This window comes from Orbicella faveolata, unplaced genomic scaffold (assembly GCF_042242905.1).
Source record: "Orbicella faveolata isolate gen_17 unplaced genomic scaffold, um_ofav_v1 contig_13, whole genome shotgun sequence".
In the NCBI taxonomy this organism is placed as follows: domain Eukaryota; kingdom Metazoa; phylum Cnidaria; class Anthozoa; order Scleractinia; family Merulinidae; genus Orbicella; species Orbicella faveolata.
Window position 1 is genome coordinate 29,091,694 of NW_028301540.1, and position 23,093 is coordinate 29,114,786.

Genomic DNA, 23,093 nt, shown 5'->3' on the forward strand with positions numbered 1-23,093 from the left:
GAGAAACAAAAGCGCAAGGATGTTTTTGATCCATGGCCTTGCACTTAAGTCAGATTCCTTGTGGAGGAAGCAGACCACAAAGCTTTGAAGCGAGATTACTTGGCGTGATGTTTGCGCTGCACAGTTACGCGCTCGCACCCTTACGCCAGCAGAGACACAGTTACAGGCACGCGCAAAGAGGGAAAAAACGTACACACTTTGCTTGGCAAGAGGTCGCACAAACACTGAGAAACAAAAGGGCAAGGATGTTTTTGATCCGTGGCTTTGCAGTTGAGTCAGATCCCTTGTGGATGAAGCGGACCACAAAGCTTGGAAGAGAGATTAATTGCCGTTATGTTCTAACTGATGCCAGAGTCGCAAGAAAAAAAAAATTACAATTACATTATGTAATGACCAAATTAAGTGAGCACAATTACGCGCTCGCACGTTTACGCGCGCAGAGACACAGTTACAGGCATGCACAAAGAGGGAAAAAACGTACACACTTTGCTTAGCAAGAGTTCGCACAAACACTGAGAAACAAAAGTGCAAAGATGTTTTTGATCCGTGCCCTTACACTTAAGTCAGATCTCTTGCGGACGAAGCCAACCACAAAGCCTGGAAGAGAGATTATTTGCCGTTATGTTTTCGCTGATGTCACAGTCGCAAAGGAAAAAAAAAACCGTCCTTAGATAAGCGCACTGCGGCAGAGATACAATCACGCCAGAATTCACGATTTTCGGAATTTCGTCAGAAGCTTCGCCTACAGAACAAAGCTGTCGAGCGCCAAAATTAAACTGACGTTAACCGTCATGGTTTTGGATATCCGTTCATTATTACATCCATTTTGAAATCGCTGGTGATCCTTGCAATGTGAATAGCTCTCAGCAGTTCAATTTGTTCACCAATCACACCATTTTTATATTTTTTATCTGTGCTTTGGATACAAAATGAGACAGAAAAACGATCTCCAGTGCCCCCTTCTTCTTTTTTTTTTTTTTTTTAACAAACCTACATCTGGATCAATAAAATATAAGAACTGACCGAAATCAAGGGACTTTTAGGGTGATGAAATTGTCCGATTTCAAAATGGATGTAATAAATTAAAGTAACAATTAAACTTCGTGTCGTGCATTTTTACTTTTGTCTAAAGTCATAATTACGATTTCACTCGAAATCGCGTTGCACACTCGTTTGATTTTAAATCTCGCGCATTTTGCTTCTCCTTTTCCAAAGACCACGTAATTCGCGCGCGCCGTTTTTTTTAACTCTCTACTCAGTGATTGGAGATTTGGTGAACCGCACAAGACCAACGCCGCCTGGTAAAACACGGTCTCTCTTGTCTGATGTATTACATAAAAGTTTTGGTCCAATGAATTTTTGTATTTTTGAAAAAGCTCAAAAAATTGATGCCGTCAAAATAAAAATAGTTCAGAAAATAGAAGGAATTTTAAACCAATTCTCGTAATTTGCGATCCAGTAGCTCCTAGGCAAAGTCAGAGTGAGCCGAGGTTTTGCGTTTTTGCGTGTTTTGTTTGTTTGTTTTTCTTTTCTTTTCTTTTTTTTTTTCTTTTTTTTTTTTGCGTTCGCGTGGCTCACTCACTTTCGCTCGCGTTTCCTCGAGTACAACTTGGATCCTCGTGTTTGCACAAAGAACTCTGGGATCGTCAGGGGCAAATATTGCAAGTTGGTAGAAGAAAATGTTTAGCGAAAAGTTGTTTCGAGGTACAAAAAACGATTTTGGAGAGTGATCCACGATTTTTCGCCGTCGTTTTATCGCACATGGATCTGGGCAATGTTGATAAGTGGAATATGTAATTATACTGCAAAACAGTCGTATTTTCTGCGAACGCGAGCGACGGTCAATAATCGAACGAAAGGTCTAAAAGTGTAAAAACGGCGAGGGAGAACGTGTGACGCTTGCGCGCTTCACACGCGAGGATCGCGCTTACGGCGCTTCGCGCGTTCCGAAAACGTCCGAAAGCGACTGTTTTGCAGTCTAATATGTTTGAATAACCATGAAATATGTGATAAAATCTACCGATAAACTCCGTTGCTTTCGTGAGGTTTATTGTGAAATGTACATCGCGCAATGGGTTTTCCTTTTCTACAACAGATCAAGGGTGGCTATTTGAGTATATCTCGGAATATTTGTATTTAAAAATGCCATTTGTCCGAGATTATGCTTTTCAAATTTTTCAAAACGGTTAAAATTGCGTGAAAAAGGGAGGAAGTTTATTGTGGATTTCTGTTTTAGAGCTTATTTTCTTCCATTATATTTAATTTCTAAGAGAGTCTTTTCTACCATTTTCTCGAGTAGCCTCTCAAGATCAGACGTGTTTTGAAATTTTCAATATCCTTTTCATAAATTTCACAATAAACCTCACGCGAGCAAGGGAGTTTATCGGTAAATTTTATCACGTTACATATTTCACGGTTATTCAAACAAAAACTGACATTTTCTATGTAGCAACATTGCCTGAATACATTTGCGATAAAGCAACGGCGAAAAATCATTGATCTCTTCCCAAAACCGATTTTTTTGGAGTCGAAACAACTTTTCGCTCTACATTTCTGCAATGTTTGCCTACTGACGATCTCAGAGTTCTTTGCGCACAACTCGGCAACTCATTCATTCTGATTGGTCGAGAAATTTGAACAGTAAGGCGCGGCTGCTAAGCGAGGTAAACATGGCGGATAGTTTGTGAAGTTTTCGGATATTTAGTCATCGCTGATTTTCCAAACACTGAGAATTAGGGAAATGACTAGCAAGGCTTTTGGACCAAATTCATTTTTAAAGTTATGGTTTAACTTCTCAAGGCATTTTAAGCAGTGGTTTGATAGAGTGCCCGAGAACTTGCGTCAGATCAGATGGCGCGCGGGAGAACCGAGGTGCTCTGTAACAGTCTGGATCTCTTGACGATAGGCTCATATAAGCTTAAATTGCTCATGAATTTACCAACGATCACAAAAAGGTACCTGATGAGTTTTTTTTTCTCATTTTGCGGTCTTAATTGAAGTGTAAACTAACCTGCCTGCAATAGCTAGATGATTATCGCACTAACTTGAGAACCTGAGTGATATACGGACTAACCGGAGAACTGTATATAGGCCTTCATGGATAGGGGCTAAAAGTACTCACGAGTGACTATGAGTGAGATTACATCGAAAAAATTATTAATTATTACAATAATTAATGAAAGTCCGTGACCTTTCATTAATAATTGAAAGGCTGCGGGCCTTTCAGTATGCCCGTGCCCTTTCATTAATTATTGCAATCGTAATTTCAAATTGCCCTTACCCTACACCTATCTGATTTTCAAATCACTCACCTGATTACTCCTAGAACTGTATTCCACTCGGTCAAATTACTATGATAATGAAATAGTTTAAGCTGAAATCGTTTGCCGAAATACATCTGATTCAGTAATAACATGTAGAAAATTGGGACATTTTTCTTTTTATCCACATTCTGGATAAGGATGGCAAGTTTTTGCAGCTGGGGCTCAGATTTTTTTCCCATTTGATTATTCCACCTTGGTATTTTTGGTAACATAAAAAGTGTCAACAAAATATTAAGGGGCTGGATTTCTTCCATCTTTAGGGGATACAGTACAATGTACATGTATCTTCAGGTTTTCCATTGTCACTATTTTGTAATGCCTTTCACTTTAGAATCAAATGTACGTAAAAGTTATGCTTGCTGATGTAGGTAGCTTATACTATTAATAACAATATCAAGACATGATTAGACAAGTGTGATAGTTCTTCCATCAACATTCTTTGCAATTATCTCTGCTACAGGTCTCCAGTCAGGAGAAAATGTTGGAGAGTAAGGTACCTCAAGGCATCAAGGGGTCGCTTGGCTTATCATCCATCAGCATGGACATAAGAGGTATTTTCTTGAATGTATAACTGAAACCATCAGGCCACCCATAAAATGTTTTTTTTTTTCGTATTTTCTTCCCTGTCATGAAAGTGGGTTGGTTTGTCAGGCCAAAATACAAATTAAATTATTATTTAAAACAAAAAAACAAGAAAAAGAAAATTGACTGAGGGGGCCTGAGTCAGTTACACAGCGCTGTTTAAAATTATAATTTTTTTTTTTGCATTGGTGATTTTTTGCAATCGTGATTTCAAATTGGCCTTGTGCTTTGTGCTCGTCCGATTTTGAAATTTCTCACCCGATTACTTCCTGAATTGTACTTCACTCGGCCCAATTATTATTACAAATGAGATAAAAGGGTCCAAAAATTAAACATCTTTAAAATAAAATGTCCCAAATTGTAATGTCAAAATTTTTTTGCAAGTTATGTACATGGCATGCAGTATATATCTACCTTGCATGTATCTTACTTAGCATTTTTTTCAGTGCTATATTACTGTTTATTGTATCTATATGAGTGCTTTTCTGGAAATTGCACGACCCGTAAAATTCATATGAAGCTTCATCCGGGACCTGAGTGGCATATTTTCCATATGGATTCTTACAATGTATTATAATCCATCAAATATTTTTCCCTACAGGTGATTGTTCAAAAATATGCTTGGATATTTGTCCTTGGACATTATCTGTTTCTCAAAGCTCACAGTTTTCCACAAGCTACGCTCTGGGAAAACTGTTCCCTTCTTGGAACAGTTAATGTCTGCAGACAATTATCCAAGCATATTTTTGCATCAGATAGAGACTTTTGTTTATAATGTGTCCTTATTACTTAGTACCAGATGACATTCCTGCTTTTCACGGTTGCTTGTGCAAGTGATCAGCTTGCTTAAATATAGTAAAAAGATAATTTACCACTCAAAAACTGATTGATGAATGAATTCTCTCAGAAATGATTTGATGTACTGCAACGTGGCCAGTAAGGAGAATTTGTGTGTTGATGATTGTTATATAATAATTTACTTAGTTTACACCAAATTGCATTATCTATTTTGTAACAGATGCACGCCAAATCCTCCTCCAAACTATGGAAATCCTGACTGAGCCAGACAATCCAGCACGTGATCTGCTGGCATCAGCACTTAAAGTGCTTGACAAAGCTCAACATACCATCAACGAAGAGGTGAAAACATAAAATGTCTTTCCTTTTTTATTAAAATAATACAAGGCTCAATTATCTGAATAGTGAGATAGCATTGAGGGATAAATAGCATATTAAGCGCTTGTTATAATTTTGTTTTGTGCTATTTCCCTGAGCTTTGAGTGAAACCAAATTAGAAATAAACTGATGTTTCAAAACACACCTGTTGCATTAATTCTATGTTGGTATTTCCTCTCTGACAGTAATGAACCTTGCTGTTTTCTGCTTAAGCAATCGTTCCCTATTTCTCGCCCTTGTAGAGGTTTTTATCATTGAGACAACATTTTCCAATCGAGTGTTGTACCACCTAAACCATAGTATTCACTCCAGGCAGTCACAAAGGACACAAAATACAGCTGTACTAATACTAATATTAATTTGAACTTACATGCAATCTATGCCTGTTAAAAAAAAGGTTTCCTCAGTGGCTGTGCAAGAGCGAAGTGATGCTGTGGAATGTGAAGGTGTGGTCACCGAGTCTCCATGTGATGCTGTGGCTACACAGGAAACACCTAATGTTGAAGACGTTCTGGTCACTAACTCTCCATGTGATGCTGTGGCTACACAGCAAACACCTCATGTTGAAGACGTTGTGGTCACTGAGTCTCTATGTGATGCTCTGGCTACACCCGAAATACCTACCGTTGACGAGGGTGTGGTCACTGAGTCTCCATCGGATGTCGTTATGTCACCTAATGTTGAAGACTGTTTGGTCACTGAGTCTCCATGTGATCTGATGGCTACACAGGAAACACTTAACATTGAAGACGTGGTCACTGAGTCTCCATGCAATATCATGATGTCACCTGACGTTGAAGACCGAGTGGTCACTAAGTCTCTAAGTCATGTCGTGGCTACACAGGAAACACCTGACGTTGAAAACGTTGTGGTCACTGAGTCTTCATGCGATATCGTGATGTCACCTAACATTCAACACCGTGTGGTCACCAAGTCTCTATGTGATGCTGTGGCTACACAGGAAACACCCAACGTTGAAGATGTTGTGTTCACCGAGTCTCTATGTGATGCTGTGACTACACAGGAAAACCCAACGCTGAAGACGCTGTGTTCACTCAGTCTTGTTGTGATGCCGTGGCTGCTCAGGAAACACCCAACGTTGAAGACTTTGAGGTCACTGAGTCTCTATGTGATACTCTGGCTACACAGGCAACACCCAACGTTGAAGACGGTGTGGTCAGCGATTCTCTGTCTGATGCTGTGGCTGCAGAGGAAACAGCCAACGTTGAAGACGGTGTCGTCACCGACTCTTTATGTGATGCCGTGGCTGCTCAGGAAACACCTAACGTTGAAGACTTTGAGGTCACTGAGTCTCTATGTGATACTCTGGCTACACAGGCAGCACCCAACGTTGAAGACGGTGTGCTCAGCGATTCTCTGTCTGATGCTGTGGCTGCAGAGGAAACAGCCAACGTTGAAGACGGTGTCGTCACTGAGTCTTTATGTGATGCTATGGCTGCTCAGGAAACACCCAAAGTTGAAGACTTTATGGTCACTGAGTCTCTATGTGATGCCATGGCTACACAGGCAACACCCAACGTTGAAGACGGTGTGCTCAGCGATTCTCTGTCTGATGCTGTGGCTGCAGAGGAAACAGCCAACGTTGCAGACGGTGTCGTCACTGAGTCTTTATGTGATGCTATGGCTGCTCAGGAAACACCCAAAGTTGAAGACTTTATGGTCACTGAGTCTCTATGTGATGCCATGGCTACACAGGCAACACCCAACGTTGAAGACGGTGTGCTCAGCGATTCTCTGTGTGATGCTGTGGCTGCAGAGGAAACAGCCAACGTTGAAGACGGTGTCGTCACCGAGTCTTTATGTGATGCTATGGCTGCTCAGGAAACACCCAACATTGAAGACGGTGTGGTCACCGAGTCTCTATGTGATGCCATGGCTACACAGGAAACACCCAACGTTGAAGATGGTGTGGTCACCGAGTCTCTATGTGATGCCATGGCTACACAGGAAACACCCAACATTGAAGACAGTGTGGTCAGCAAGTCTCTATGGGATGCTCTGGCTGCACAGGAAACACCCAATATTGAACATGGTGTGGTCACCGAGTCTCTATGTGATGCTGTGGCTACACAGGAAACACCCAACGTTGAAGACGTTCTGTTCACTCAGTCTCAATGTGATGCTGTGGCCACACAGGAAACACCCAACGTTGAAGACGGTGTGGTCCCTGAGTCTCTACGTGAAGCCGTGGCTACACAGGAAACACCCAACGTTGAAGACGGTGAGGTCACCGAGTCTCAATGTGATGCTGTGGCTACACAGGAATCACCCAACATTGAAGACTTAGTGGTCCCTGAGTCTCTACGTGAAGCCGTGGCTACACAGTAAACACCCAACGTTGAAGACTTGGTGGTCACTGAGTCTCTATGTGATGCTCTGGTTACACAGGGAACACCCAGCGTTGAAGACGGTGTCGACACCGAGACTCTATGTGATCCTGTGGCTACACAGGAAACACCTTATGTCAAAGATGGTGTGGCCACCGAGTCTCTATGTGTTGCTCTGGCTATACAGGAAACACCCAACGTCGAAGATGGTGCCGTCACCAAGTCTCTATGTGATGCTGTGGCTACACAGGAAACACCCAACATTGAAGATGTTGTGGTCACTGACTCTCTATGTGATGCTGCGGCTACACAGGAAACACCCAACGTTGAAGACGTTAAGGTCACCGAGTTTCTCTGTAATGCTCCGGCTGCACAGGAAACACCCTACGGTGAAGACGGTGTGGTCACCAAGTCTCTATGTGATGACATGACTACACAGGAAACACCCAACATTGAAGACGTTTTGTTCACTGAGTCTTCATATGATGCTGTGGCTACACAGGAAACACCCAACATTGAAGACGTTCTGGTCACCGAGACTCTATGTGATGCTGTCGCTTCACAGGAAACACCCTACGTGGAAGATGGTATGGCCACTGAGTCTCTCTGTGATGCTGTGGCTATACAGGAAACACCCAACGTTGAAGACGGTGTGGTCAGGGATTCTCTATGTAATGCTGTGGCTACACAGGAAACACCTTACGTCGAAGACGGTGTGGTTACCGAGTCTCTATATGATGCTGTGACTACACAAGAAATACCCAACATTGCAGACAGTGTGGTCACCAAGTCTCTATGTGATGCTGTAGCTACACAGGAAACACCCAACATTGAAGACCATGTCGTGAGAGAGTCTCTATGTGATGCTGTGGCTGCAGAGGAAACACCCAACGTTGAAGACGGTGTGGTCGCCGATTCTCTCTGTGATGCTGTGGCTACACAGGAAACACCCAACGCCGAAGACGCTGTGTTCACTCAGTCTCGTTGTGATGCCGTGGCTACACAGGAAACACCCATTGTTGAAGACTTTGAGGTCACTGAGTCTCTGTGTGATACTCTGGCTACACAGGCAACACCCAACGTTGAAGACGGTGTGCTCAGCGATTCCCTGTCTGATGCTGTGGCTGCAGAGGAAAGAGCCAATGTTGAAGACGGTGTGGTCACCGAGTCTCTATGTTATGCCATGGCTACACCAGAAACACCCAATGTTGAAGACAGTGTGGTCAGTAAGTCTCTATGTGATGCTGTGGCTACACAGGAAACACCCAACGTTGAAGACGTTGTGTTCACTCAGTCTCTATGTGATGCTGTGGCTACACAGGAAACACCCAACGTTGAAGACGTTGTGTTCACTCAGTCTCTATGTGATGCTGTGGCTACACAGGAAACACCCAATGTTGAAGACGGTGTGGTCCCTGAGTCTCTATGTGATGCCATGGCTACACAGGAAACACCCAACTTTGAAGACCGTGTAGTCACTGAGTCTCAATGTGATGCCATGGCTGCACAGGAAACAACCAACGTTGAAGACTTAGTGGTCACTGAGTCTCTAGGTGATGCTCTGGCTACACAGGGAACACCCACCGTTGAAGACCGTGTCTCCACCGAGACTCTATGTGATCCTGTGGCTACACAGGAAACACCCTATGACGAAGACGGTGTGGTCACCGAGTCTCTATGTGATGCTGTGGGTATACAGGAAACACCCAACGTTGAAGACGGTGTGGTCACCAAGTCTCTATGTGATGCCATGGCAACGCAGGAAACACCCAACGTTTAAGATGTTGTGGTCACTGAGTCTCTATGTGATGCTATGGCTACACAGCAAACACCCAACGTTGAAGATGTTGTGTTCACGGAGTCTCTATGTGATGCTGTGGCTACACAGGAAACACCCAACGTTGAAGATGTTGTGGTCACTGAGTCTCTATGTGATACTGTGGCTGCACAGGAAACTTCCAACGTTAAAGACGGTATGGTCAGCGAGTCTCTATGTGATGCGCTGGCTGCGCAGGAAACACCCTACATTGCAGACGGTGTGGTCACCAACTCTCTATGTGATGCTGTGGCTGAACAGGAAACATCCAATGTTGAAGACGTTGTGTTCACTCAGTCTCTATGTGATGCTGTGGCTACACAGGAAACACCCAACGTTGAAGACGGTGTGGTCCCTGAGTCTCTATGTGATGCCATGGCTACACGGGAAACACCCAACTTTCCAGACGGTGTAGTCACTGAGTCTCAATGTGATGGAATGGCTGCACAGGAAACACCCAACGTTGAAGACTTAGTGGTCACTGAGTCTCTAGGTGATGCTCTGGGTACACAGGGAACACCCACCGTTGAAGACAGTGTCTCCACCGTGACTCTATGTGATCCTGTGGCTACACAGGAAACACCCTATGTCGAAGACGGTGCGGTCACCGAGTCTCTATGTGATGCTGTGGGTATACAGGAAACACCCAACGTTGAAGACAGTGTGGTCACCAAGTCTCTATGTGATGCCATGGCAACGCAGGAAACACCCAACGTTGAAGATGTTGTGGTCACTGAGTCTCTATGTGATGCTATGGCTACACAGCAAACACCCAACGTTGAAGATGTTGTGTTCACGGAGTCTCTATGTGATGCTGTGGCTACACAGGAAACACCCAACGTTGAAGATGTTGTGGTCACTGAGTCTCTATGTGATGCTATGGCTACACAGCAAACACCCAACGTTGAAGATGTTGTGTTCACGGAGTCTCTATGTGATGCTGTGGCTACACAGGAAACACCCAACGTTGAAGATGTTGTGGTCACTGAGTCTCTATGTGATACTGTGGCTGCACAGGAAACTTCCAACATTAAAGACGGTATGGTCAGCGAGTCTCTATGTGATGCTCTGCCTGCGCAGGAAACACCCTACGTAGCAGACGGTGTGGTCACCAAGTCTCTATGTGATGCCGTGGCTACACAGCAAACACCCAACGTTGAAGACTTAGTGGTCATTGAGTCTCTATGTGATGCTGTGGCTATACAGGAAACACCCAACATTGAAGACGTTGTGGTCACCGAGACTCTATGTGATGCTGTCGCTTCACAGGAAACACCCTACGTCGAAGATGGTATGGCCACTGAGTCTCTATGTGATGCTCTGGCTATACAGGAAACACCCTACGTCGAAGACGGTGTGGTTACTGAGTCTCTATATGATGCTGTAGCTACACAAGAAATACCCAACATTGCAGACGGTGTGGTCACTGAGTCTCTATGTGATGCTGTAGCTACACAGGAAACACCCAACGTTGAAGACGGTGTGGTCAGCGAGTCTCTATGTGAGGCTGTGGCTACCCAGGAAACACCCAACGTTGAAGACGGTGTGGTCACGGATTCTTTATATGATGCTGTGGCTACACAGGAAACACCGAACGTTGAAGACGGTGAGGTCACCGAGTCTCTATGTGATGCTGTGGCTGCACAGGAATCACCCAACAATGGAGACGGTGTGGTCATGGAGTCTCAATGTGAAGCTGTGGTTACACAGGAAACACCAAACGTTGAAGACTTTGTGGTCACTGAGTCTCTATGTGATGTTGTTGCCACACTGGAAACACGCAACGTTGAAGACGATGTGGTCAGTGATTCTCTAGGTGATGGTTTGGCTACACAGGAAGCACCCTACGTCGAAGACGGTGTGGTCAATGAGTCTCTATGTGATGAAGTGGCTACACAGGAAACACCCAACTTTGAAGACAGTGTGGTGAGCGATTCTGTATGTGATGCTGTGGCTACACAGGAAACACCCTACAGCGAAGATGGTGTGTTCACCGAGTCTGTATGTGATGCTGTGGCTAAACAGGAAACACCCAACGTTGAAGACGGTGTGGTCACCGAGTCTCTATGTGATGCTTTGGCTAGACAGGAAACACCCAACGTTGAAGACGATGTCGTTACTGAGTCTTTATGTGATGCCGTGGCTACACAGGAAACACCCAAGGTTGAAGACGGTGTGGTCACTGAGTCTCTATGTGATGCTGTGGCTACGCAGGAAACACCCAACGTTGAAGACTGTGTGGTCACCGAGTCTGTATGTGATGCTTTTGCTGGACAGGAAACACCCAACGTTGAAGACGGTGTCGTTACTGAGTCTCTATGTGATGCCGTGGCTGCACAGGAAACATCTAACGTTGAAGACTGTGTGTTCAGCGAGTCTCTATGTGATGCTGTGGCTACACAGGAAACAGCCAACGTTGAAGACGGTGTGGTCACCGAGTCTCTATGTGATGCTTTGGCTAGACAGGAAACACCCAACGTTGAAGACGATGTCGTTACTGAGTCTTTATGTGATGCCGTGGCTACACAGGAAACACCCAAGGTTGAAGACGGTGTGGTCACTGAGTCTCTATGTGATGCTGTGGCTACGCAGGAAACACCCAACGTTGAAGACTGTGTGGTCACCGAGTCTGTATGTGATGCTTTTGCTGGACAGGAAACACCCAACGTTGAAGACGGTGTCGTTACTGAGTCTCTATGTGATGCCGTGGCTGCACAGGAAACATCTAACGTTGAAGACCGTGTGTTCAGCGAGTCTCTATGTGATGCTGTGGCTACACAGGAAACAGCCAACGTTGAAGACGGTGTGGATACCGAGTCTCTATGTGATGCTGTGGCTACACAGGAAACAGCCAACGTTGAAGACGGTGTGGTTACCGAGACTCTAGGTGATACTGTGGCTACACAGGAAACACCCAACGTTGAAGACGGTGTGGTCACTGAGTCTCCGTGTGATGCTTTGGCTAGACAGGAAACACCCAACGTTGAAGACGGTGTCGTTACTGAGTCCCTATGTGATGCTGTGGCTACGCAGGAAACACCTAAAGTTGAAGACGGTGTGGTTACCGAGACTCTAGGTGATACTGTGGCTACACAGGAAACAGCCAACGTTGAAGACGGTGTGGTCACTGAGTCTCCATGTGATGCTGTGGCTACACAGGAAACAGCCAACGTTGAAGACGGTGTGGTCACCGACTCTCTATGTGATGCTGTGGCTACACAGGAAACAGCCAACGCAGAAGACGTTGTGGTCACTGAGTCTCCATGTGATGCTGTGATTGAAGGGAGTGAGATCAGTTCGTCCACAGGCAATGTCAGTGTGGCCTCAGAACCTTCAGTGGGAGTGTTTGAGGATGATATTAATTTTCCTTTTGACAAGGTCTCGTCGCTGGCTGCAGATGAGCCTGCCGAATGCCTTCCTCAAGATGGAACAACTAACATTAATGCAGGTGAGATCAGTGCACCCGTCAATGATGTCAGTGCAGCGTCAGCTGCCATTGATGAGATGGTGATCTTTGCTCTCCGTCTGATCAATGTTTGCTTTTAGTCTGATTTCAGTGAAACCTTAGAACTGTTTATGGGATGTTCATGAACGCGCTAAAGCCTTCGTTTCAGGAAAAGCAACTTACATTTATGAGCTTGAGATCACTAGATCTTCAAATGATGACTGCGAAACCTCAAAACTGTCTGTGGCAGTTGGAGAGACCTCTTACGATAACAAATTTCGTATTAGCGTCGGAGGACCCTTCACTCCATTGACCTCGTGGCAACAGGATAAGCTTTTAACATGAACGAGAGTGAGACCAGTACATCGTCAGAGTCTTTGGGTCCTGCCAGTTGGGATTTTCAACTTTGGCATGTTTAACTTGAATGATTGGTTTTTGAAATTGAATTATTTGGCTCCTTTAGCCGCTGGCTATAGCTACTGAATGAGGGTAAACAAAGGTTATTTATTCTTAACTTATAATAGCATTTTAATCCTGATTTTATTATCGACAGTGGAAGGAAGCTTCTCCAATAAAAGCTTAAGATCAAGGAAACGAAGGAGCAGCTCTGACAACTCCATCGAGTCTTGTGCAGACCGCAGCAGGAACTGCTCTGAAATCTGGGAGCCCCTGAGAAAATCAAGACGGTTGTCGGAGAACACTGCTAACCTTTGTCAGATTGACACTTCAGAACCTTATGAGGTCAACGCCACAGACAAAACAGGGGAGTTCTCTGAAGAGAATGTGACTCTGCCTGTAGAAAAGCGTCCCTCACTGGATCTGTATGAGTTAACTGAAGGAGTAGCTGGAGAAGAAACAACAGCTTTGAATGAGAGTGAGATCAATACATCCACATGCAACGTCGCTGCAGCTTCAGAACTTGCAACGGCAGAGGAAATGTCCTCTGAGGACAATGGGACTGTGCCTATGAAAAAGCGTTCCTACCTGGATCTGCGTGAGTTAACTAAAGGAGTAGACATAGATGACACAACTGTCATTGATGCAGCTGACATCACCACATCCACAGGGAACGCCACTGCAGCTTCAGAACTTGCAACGGCAGAGGAAAAATCCTCTGGGATTAACATCACTCTGCCTTTGGAGAAGTGCTCCGCTCTGGATGTGCACGAGGCAAGTGAAGTCTTGCGTACACGGGAATCAGGGAACGTTTATGAAGGTGAGATCACGGCATCCAGCCACAATGTCATTACAGGCCAAGACCTTTTTATTGCCGCGGACGAGTACTTTGAAGGTAATATCACTCTGTCTATGGAAAAGGTTTCCTTAGTGAGTGAAGCTGACCATGCTGAAGCCATTGCAACAAACGGAACAACCAGCAAGGATGAGATTGAGATCGCTGCGTCGATAAATGATGTCAGTGCAGCTCCACAAGTTTTCTTTGGAGTGGAAAAGGTTACCTCACTGGATGTACTCAAGCCTGCTGAAGCCATTGCGACTGACGAAACACCTATCACTGATGAGAGTGACGTCATTTCGTCCATACATAGTTTCAGTGCAGCCTCAGAAGTATTAATGGTAGGGGAAACGCCTTCCGAGGCTTATATCACTCTGCCTGTGGAAAAGCTTTCCTTACTCGAAGTACATGGACCAGTAGAGGTTGTGGCTACAGGAGAAACTACTAACCTTGATGAGGTTGAGATCACTGCCTGCGCATATGATGGCAGTGTCATCACAGCAGAGGAAGCTTTGTCCGAGGATACCGCCCTTCCTGTGGATAACATTGGCTCGCTAGAAGTACACCAGCCAACTAAGGCCGTCGCCTCAGAAGAAACAACCAACTTTGACGACGAGAAGATTGCTGCAACCACATGTGATGGTATTCCGGCAGTGCAAGGGCGCTCTCAGGATAAGATCACTCTGCCTGTAGAAAAGGTTTCCTCACTGGATGTACACGAGCGAGCCAAGGCTGTGGCTACAAAAGAAACAACTACGTCTTATGACTGTAAGATCACTGCCTATAATTATGACGTCAATGCAACTTGTAAGCACTTTGTGATACCTTTGGTTCCATTAAGTGCTTGCAGGTTTCATTGGGATACATGTATTGTTTCTTTCTTGTTGTATTGTCTTTACAGCCGAGTTTTAGCGAGCTTAAGCAATGACGACGGCGACCCCGAGGACAACGCCCAGTAAAAATGGAGTTTATATTTTCCCTTGAATTTCGCAATTTTTGTTTTTTCGTGTACGTATTGGTCTCAAAAATTGCTCAACCGTCAGCGTTCAAATCCAAATGAGAATACGAGTAAATTGCTGCTGTCGTTCGCGTTCTCCAAAATACGCAGAGCTTGGTTATTTCATGTTGTTTTTGTGCAGAGGACGGCAAAGAACTCTACAAATATTTATAACGGACTTGCACAGCCAGTGTTCTACTCATTAAACCTTCAGTTTGGTGGCGTTCTTATTGCCCTTGCAGTCGTGGTTTGCTTAAGCTCTTTATTAAGTTTAAGGACTTTGAAGTTCGAGTTTAAAGTTGCATGGGAGTTTTGAGTGGGAGTACAAATAGATCGTTTTTTATGTCAACTGTAAAGTGCCTGGCGGTACCTTGATGTTGCGATCGGGTTATTAAGTGTCTGAACGGCCACTTTATTTATCTACCGAGATAGTCAATGTTGTGGTTTCTCGCCGAATGTACACACGCTATTGTTTAACAGTCTCTTCTCGAATTCTTTAGTGACTAACTCATCAAGTTTTAACAAAGGAAATCATGAACATCGTGTCGTTATTTGGATATTAACTAGGATAGATTATTTACGTTTTATTTCAATCTCCGTTTTCTCCCTAGTTTTAGTTTCGATTGAGAAGATATATCAAACATTCAAGACAGTTCCATTGTTGTTGGACAACAACCAACGATGATTTAAGACAGTGTTTAACGACATTTCCAAACACCTCAACGTTGGTCAAAAATAATCTGCTGCGCGTCGTATTTTCGACTCTCTTCTCGATGTTTGGAAATGTGGTCGAACACGGTCTTTCGCGTTTGATATATTACATAATGAAGTGTTTGGAATTTCAGTCCTATATAGTTGAACAAGATATGCTCTCATATGCTGTCCTAACTTCTTGGCACTAAATTAACTTTTTGATATCACTTTATTTATCAGCAGTGGAGAGGAGCTTGTCCAGTAGAACCTTAAGGAAACGGAAGCGAGCCTCTGAAACAGCCAGTGAGGGCTCTGGCCAAGCCAGCAGGAGCTGCTCTGTGCACAAAGATTTCGGCGAGCCAGCAAGGAAATCAAAGCGCTGTTTGCTGAACAGTGGAGCTGATACAGCTGCCTGTACCTCCAAGGCTACCACTGCACCAGCCGTCCTGTCTGAAGGAGCTGAAGCTGGAACCACAGAAACGGCTGACAATGACGTAAGTGTGTTCACTGCATTTACATCCATCTCCCCAAAATAGGTCATTTTACAATTGTTTGCTCAGTTACTTGACCTTTGAATGCAAGCGAGGCTGGACCTGACCTTGCTTTGATACAGACCTCTCTGCTTTTCTCATTCAAATGCCAACTTGTTAGCATGAGAGCAACTTGATTTACACAACAAACACAGTGAGGTCTGTATCAAAACAAGGTCACCTGCAGCTTCGCTGCCATTCAGAGGCCAGGTCACGGAGCAAACGACTGTAAAACGGTCTATTATTGATCACAATGAATTGTCCTTGTTTATGCTGTCAGCTCTGATGTTGTTAACATAAAACTAATTATGTGAAATCGCAAACCGATCGCTCGGTCAATACGAGATCCGAGGTTTGAGATTTTCCCGTAAAGACCGAACGTTCGAGGTTAATAAGTTGTTTATGATCAGGCATTTTGTTCCTGCAGGCCCACAATCGGCCCGTGGGCATTACGAGAGAGGAATGCCCTAGAATTAGCCAATCAGAGTGCGCGTTATTTCGGTCACAAAAACAATCCATATCATAATTATTATTATTATTGTTGTCTTCACCGACATTAATCAAATTATATATAATTTTTTTTGCAATTATTAGACGATCAAAGTCAAAGCCGAGGGTATCCCAGCTCCAAACTCTGGTGCAGAGAGTCCAGACACCATGGGGTACGTGCATTACTACCTAAGCACGGCTTATCAGCTCTTGTGTGGTGCCATGAAGCGAGACCCAGCTGGTACCCTTCCTGCCGTGGAAAGCGTCATCCAGCAGTCTCAGGTAAGAGGAGCAGTTATGGTTGGTTATTATGGGTGAGACTAGTTCTGAAAAGACCTGTTGTTGCTGACTGGCGTTTCGTCAACCTGAGCTGAAGTCATCTTCAGAGTCAAGTGAATAGTGTTTGTCAGTCGAGGGTGTTGTAGGTCTGGTCCGTTAAAAGTGAATGGTCCGTTTAGCCGTGATGGTATAGGAAAATCTTTGTTTACAATATTTGCCTCATTACCATAAGCGATACAGTTTCCGATGGAGCTACAAAGAGATCAATACTGAATATTGAAAGGGCACAGCACGATTAACTGTCCCAAGGAATTTGAGCGCGATGTATTGAAAACTTTTTGTGCAACGAGGGTTTAAAAGCTCAAAATCTTACAAAGAATGTATGAGCTCATTAGCGCTTTTGCCACACGGAAATTTTGATGTTTTTGAAAGCCATTTTCTCCTCGAATATTACACCCAAAGGGCCAAAAATTTCACCACTTACTAAGTTTCACAAGCTCTTTACGTTTTTCTAGTAAAATCGTGTCTAGTATGATGCCTTCTATGCGCAAAGTCGTATGTTAATGAGGAAAAATGTAAACAATGACGTCAGCAAAGATTCGCCTATATATTGGCTGAAAGACTCGTGTAAAGTTTGTCAGCAGGCTATCGTTCTTGTAACTTTCAATCCGTCTATTGTTAATCAAGTTAAGTCGGTCTCTTTGAGTTCCCTCTATTGTTAGTCAAATTAAGTCGGTCTGTTTGAGGTCCGTTTGTCGGTTTTGTTTATGCTGTGAATAAGTCGTTTGTAAGGTGCCGGTAGTCGTTTTCTTGTGTAAAGGACGATAGTCCTCAGCCCTCTCTTGATATATTATTATGATTGATTATTTTATTATTATTATTGTTATTATTATTATTATTATTATTATTATTATTATCGTTTTCGTTATTGTTCAGTGTGTAGTTTCCAGCACATTTTGCATTTTCACTTACCCTTACATTTTCGTGTTTTTGTATTGCAGGAGGCTACTGCGGCAGAGCCCCCGCAAAACAACAGGGCTCGTCGAAGACGAGTACGACGAGTCTGGAATGGGGAAGCGTTTGTTCCCGAGGTACGTGAAAAAATAACGATTATTACTGTGAACTGGTTATTTTACACTGTTGAGTGTGTACTTATTAGTGTTTCTAGGAATTACATCTTAAGATGAACAAGCAACTTAAATGAAGGGACACAACAATTGGGCATGCATAAATTGAGTTGTTTTTTTTTTTTAATGAAGGGACATAACGATTGGGCATGCATTAATTGAATTTGTCCCTTCTATTTCCTGCAGATAATATTTTTGACGTTTTAAATCAATTCTGCTAGTTTCGAAGACCTCTCTTGACTTGGCTTTTTTTTATGTTATAGGAACAGAAACGGGAGCAAGCGGAACCCTATCTCCGTCGGCGATGCCCACGGAGAAAGTGAGACGGCACTCTAAGTGTCGTCTCTTTTTTTTTTTCCTCCTGATTTGTAAAAAGCAACACGTGTATGCTTGGTGAGTGGGTCAAAAATATTTCAAAACAAAGTTAAAAAACACAAACAAATTTCAAAATTGAAAAAAACAAACCCTTCTTTCCCCACAAGGAGGGTTTAGACTTTCGGGATTAAAGGTTAGGTGGGATAATTGGGGATATCCCACCGAACCTTCATATACCCCCTCTCCCATGATTAAACCTGCACAGGGGCAGTGGCCACTGCCCCTGTGCACGCAGACAGGGGTAGTGGCCACTGCCCCTGTCTGCCATACCCTACTTCCTCGGTGATGTAGTAGCTCTCGTAACGTACAATATGATTGGCTCGCCACCCTAGCCAAAAACAAAAGACCAAACAACTGAAACAATGACTTGGACTTAAAAGCAATAGAAGCTGCTTACAATACCAAACAAAAGCAGGTTATGAGAGCTGCTACACTACCGACTCCCTCACCATCATCCCGAAAAAAACAAATACCAATAATACAAAAATAACAGAAAAAATACAAAATACAAAAACATCACAAAAATATAAAACTTTCAAAAACCCAAAATCGAAATCAAAACCAAAAACAAAGTTAACAAGTAGAAACACACCAACAACTTTCAGGTTTTAACTTGTTAACAAGAAAAAACCCGACCAAAAATCCCGAAGACAAGCCTATTAATATTTCTCTATTGCCTTCTGGTGCTTTGGCGGTGCGAAGAACTAATGAAAAAGTGATAAAAACAAGCTCACCAAGTATCATGATGTTGTACTGGATTTCAAATGTAAAGCTGGCAAAGATGAATAAACTACATGCGAATTTTCAAAAGCTGTCTGATCACTTATTTAATAGCGATATGTCTCATTCTTGTCGCCCTTGCCTTTCAGTAGGAGGTGTGCTTGCCGGTCAAATCAGGGTTTTTACAGGTCAGAAAAATGGTCAGGGGAATAAAAGTCTTCAAGATCGGGGAATAGTCAGGAAAAACTAACATTTAGAAGAAAAGTCAGGGAAAATTGACATTATATATCACCGACGAATTTTAAATACCATTAAAGGCTGAAGGAAACAATCCGGGCCACTTCTGATCTCAATGATTCTTTCCCTTACCTTTGCTCCTAGGGTTTCTCTATATGCACCTCCGGTTTTCCCCCCTCTTCAAAATTCGATTCGTTCCGGGATGTGAAGATTAGTAAAGCCTAGTTGACACTAGAAGGACGTTATGTCATCACGTTAGCAGTGTGAACATCCTGACATAATGACAATAGCAACATAACAGCATGAACATAACTACATAAGTTAAAAGACTGATCTTTTTCTTATGTCTTAAGGTCGATGTTCACATTACCGACATTAAGCGATTATGTCGTTAAGTCATTATGTCGCTAGTGTAAACCAGGCCTCAGTTTTGCAGGCTGGCTAAAAACTTGACACATTGATGACGTGATTGATTTTATTATTTATCAAGTATTGCTACTAGGCTACAAGGTATAGCTTCATGACGACAAGCTAACAAGGTGGACAGGAAAAAAACAAAACAAAACAAAACAAAGCGAGAAAGGAAATTCTCTGCGTAATTCAACGACATATATACAGCACCGCAAATGATCCCCGACCGCAAATTATCCCCGACCGCAAATGATCCCCAGACCGGAAATGATCGCCAAATTGGACCGCAAACGATCCCAGATGTGGACCGCAAACTCTTGGGGAAACAAAACTCCCTTGGAGCTAGTCATTAAGTGTTCTGTTATACCTCGCAACTCAAATCGAACCTTAGCCAACTGAAAACAGCAAAGCAAAGTGTTATAACTATTGAAAATCTCTATCTATTCACAAGTTGAACTTAAGGTGACTTTGCGAGTCCTCGCATGCCGTGGATATTTAAAAAAATATCTGAGCTTTTTGGTTAATTAATTGCTGTGGTGTGGAGTACAGATATTCTGCTGAAGAAAGGAACATTGAGTGCTTCAACCTGGAACGAAGTTTATTACTAACAACAGTAACTGTAAATGTAATAACATGTAAGAGATTCCTCAGATATTTGAACTTACATGTTGTTGAAAGAACTTTTATAGCATGTGGCCTGTGAACAGGTGCCTCTCTAGTTGAGGATGGAGCAAAGAGAAACCCATGTAAAGGATATAACGTGGCTTTTGAATTCGGTTATGTCTTTATGACAACCTTTAAAGTAATTCCTCTGAAATAAAAGTGACAATAGATTTTTTGTTCAAACTTTGTCCACTGAATATTTGTCATATGATAACTTCAATTTTGAAATAAAAAGGGGGGTGCCCATGCTCACTAAGGAGCAGTGAGGCATTGAAAATGCCCCATTTTGGCATTATTTAATGCTTATTATAAGAACGCATTCCCAGTAATTGTAAAATCTTTGTGAGCCCAGACTCATAAGAACACGCATTAAACTACAGTCAATACATTGTGTCGGACACAAATAAACATTTTAAGTTTGATTTAGACAGAAAGCTAAATCCTTAATTTCTTGACGTGGTTACCGACTGCAAAATAGAAAAGACTATAGTGTATCTGCTATTTTTCTTATTTATTCTCTTTTCAGCAATAGAAATTAGATCAGTCTTTTCTCAAGCAAAGCTTATGATTAGTTGATTACAATAACTAGAAAAAAAATTGGGGTGCCCGTGCTCGTTGGTGAGCTAGAGCCATTTTTCAACTGACAGAGCTCAATATCAAGGCAAATCCGTCATGTTTTCAATATGCTCGTGCACGAGCGCGCGCTAATGACGCCATAAATAATGTGCAGTAAGGCTGCGCGATGCAAATGTGAAGAATGACCTTAAGTGGTACACAAACGTTTTCCTTGTGTAGTCTCTCGTTGCTTACACAACTGTCTTCTCGAGCGGTATAAAATGACACCGAACTCTAACGTGTGTTATCGTTTCAGCTCTTTTGGACGAAATTCGTTCAAATCTTTTATACGATAGCCGGATTTGGATATGGTGTGTCATATTCTCTTGGTTTGATGCACTGCCAAAAATGATCGGTCGACAAAATGGACAAAAATAACACTGAAGCTCATAGTCCTTGTGCAAAGTTTAATTATTTTCAATTGACTTATTCCTGTAATTTGTATCACAATTGTTTAGACCTATAGTACCATGAGATCCACGAAGATCAAAGACACCAAGTTCAAGAAAAGGAAGAAAAAGACCAGAAAATGGTGTCACATCTGCCACGATTTGATGAACTTTTTTAAGACTCTAGTTATATTTACTTTGAATGAATGCTATCCTTCTAGTTCAAAGAAGTTCACTTATCACGGAAATCTAATTGGTAAATCACGCATCACGTTCTTGTAAAATAGCAAATCATTTACTTTCAACTTCTTACTGCAGATGGCGTAGTTCTCGCTTAAAATATTCGTCATTTGTGCGAGTAATTTGAACTCTAACGAGTTAGTTAGTACTGAAGTACAAAATAACAAGTTTTACATCATGAGTTACACAGTCGGAGATACCAGCTAACGATTACCGTGAATAGCCGCTAGTTCTGAGAAAACAAGTGGTGGGATGAGCGTCATGAAGGTTCTTCTGTTGTTCCCGTTTGTGATTATTAGGGCGTTTACAAACCACGACAGCAACGGCAACGGGAACGTCACTGAACAAAAGAATTAATGAGTAGCTCAATGGCTGTGCACGTGCGTTACAATTCCTGGTACGTACATTTCTTTGCCTTCCTCCGCAAGACAACAACATGAAACGACCAAATTTTGCGTTTTCTCGAGAACGTGAACCACGAGAGCTAAGTTTTTAGATTTTTATTTCAAATTTATCGCTGTGTTCCTCATTTAGTTTTGCGATAGTTTTAATCGACGTTGTCCTCGGCCGTCATGGTTTCGTAAACTCCTTAATGCGATAACGCGCGCGCGTGCGTTACAAAGTTTTACCATATATGTTTTTCTCCCGATTTAGAGGGAAAAAATGCCGGTTGTACGAGCATGTACACTGCATTTTCCGCCTGAGTTCAAACCCCTATGAAGCGCGGATAACGGGGATTTCAGGGACTGGACTAACTTCAGATCAGATGGCAAAGTAGCGCTGGTTTTTTTTTAGCCAATTGCTCAGTGTGGAAACTAAACATTCAAAGTGAATGCAAATTACATTCGACACTTAAGCGAAAACCGCTTTACTGGTTACGTATGTAAGAATTAACAATTCAGTGCTTTATATCAGGTTTTGGCAAAGGTATGAAATAGCGGACTCTGCCGAATAATTTAAAGTTTGTGTAGGTTCGGGTTTCCTGTTTATAATTGTAAATTTTTTTTCTAAAAATTGATGATTTATTTATTTTTCTCTTAAATTCTCTTGACTCAGTTGTATTTTTTTCCATGTTGATTACCTTCAATTATCCTTTGTTTGAATCATCATTTAAACTTAATTTGATTGTTGTTGTTTTTTTGACAACTTTTTGCAGTCACGTGATTTGACCTCGAAGTAAACAACTTATCCAATTAGATCACGTGCTACCGTGCCAAACTTCGCTTGATCAACAGACCAAACCGATTCTTGAAAAACATTAATAACTACTTTTCAAGTCACTAAATGAAAAGCTAAAAGACTGAAACAAAAAGCGGAAGCATTAAGAATGACTACAAAATCAAAGTTTCCTGAGTACATTTAACAAAAACCCGTTCCTAATAAAAGTAACTAAGAGAAACTTGC

The 23,093-nt window shown here is 42.7% G+C and overlaps 2 protein-coding genes across 3 annotated transcripts; both read left to right on the top strand.

Annotated features, from left to right (window-relative positions):
- The first annotated feature begins 2,645 nt into the window (after positions 1 to 2,645).
- On the top strand, positions 2,646 to 7,431 carry LOC149115906 (uncharacterized). Its single transcript, XM_089285975.1, has 4 exons — positions 2,646 to 2,954; positions 3,784 to 3,874; positions 4,924 to 5,045; positions 5,479 to 7,431. Exons 2-4 carry the CDS (start codon positions 3,802 to 3,804, stop codon positions 7,387 to 7,389), a joined length of 2,106 nt encoding a protein of 701 aa, XP_089142101.1. The 5' UTR covers positions 2,646 to 2,954; positions 3,784 to 3,801; the 3' UTR covers positions 7,390 to 7,431.
- Positions 7,432 to 9,242: 1,811 nt separating this feature from the next.
- On the top strand, positions 9,243 to 19,224 carry LOC110063443 (uncharacterized). 2 transcript variants are annotated; one of them, XM_089285966.1, is made up of 6 exons: positions 9,243 to 12,693; positions 13,244 to 14,692; positions 15,855 to 16,108; positions 16,739 to 16,915; positions 17,914 to 18,003; positions 18,303 to 19,224. In XM_089285966.1, exons 1-6 carry the CDS (start codon positions 9,243 to 9,245, stop codon positions 18,360 to 18,362), a joined length of 5,481 nt encoding a protein of 1,826 aa, XP_089142092.1. In that variant the 3' UTR covers positions 18,363 to 19,224. The 2 variants fall into 2 exon arrangements, with proteins under 2 accessions (XP_089142092.1, XP_089142093.1); XM_089285967.1 differs by having other exon boundaries at positions 15,858 to 16,108.
- The last annotated feature ends 3,869 nt before the right edge of the window (positions 19,225 to 23,093 follow it).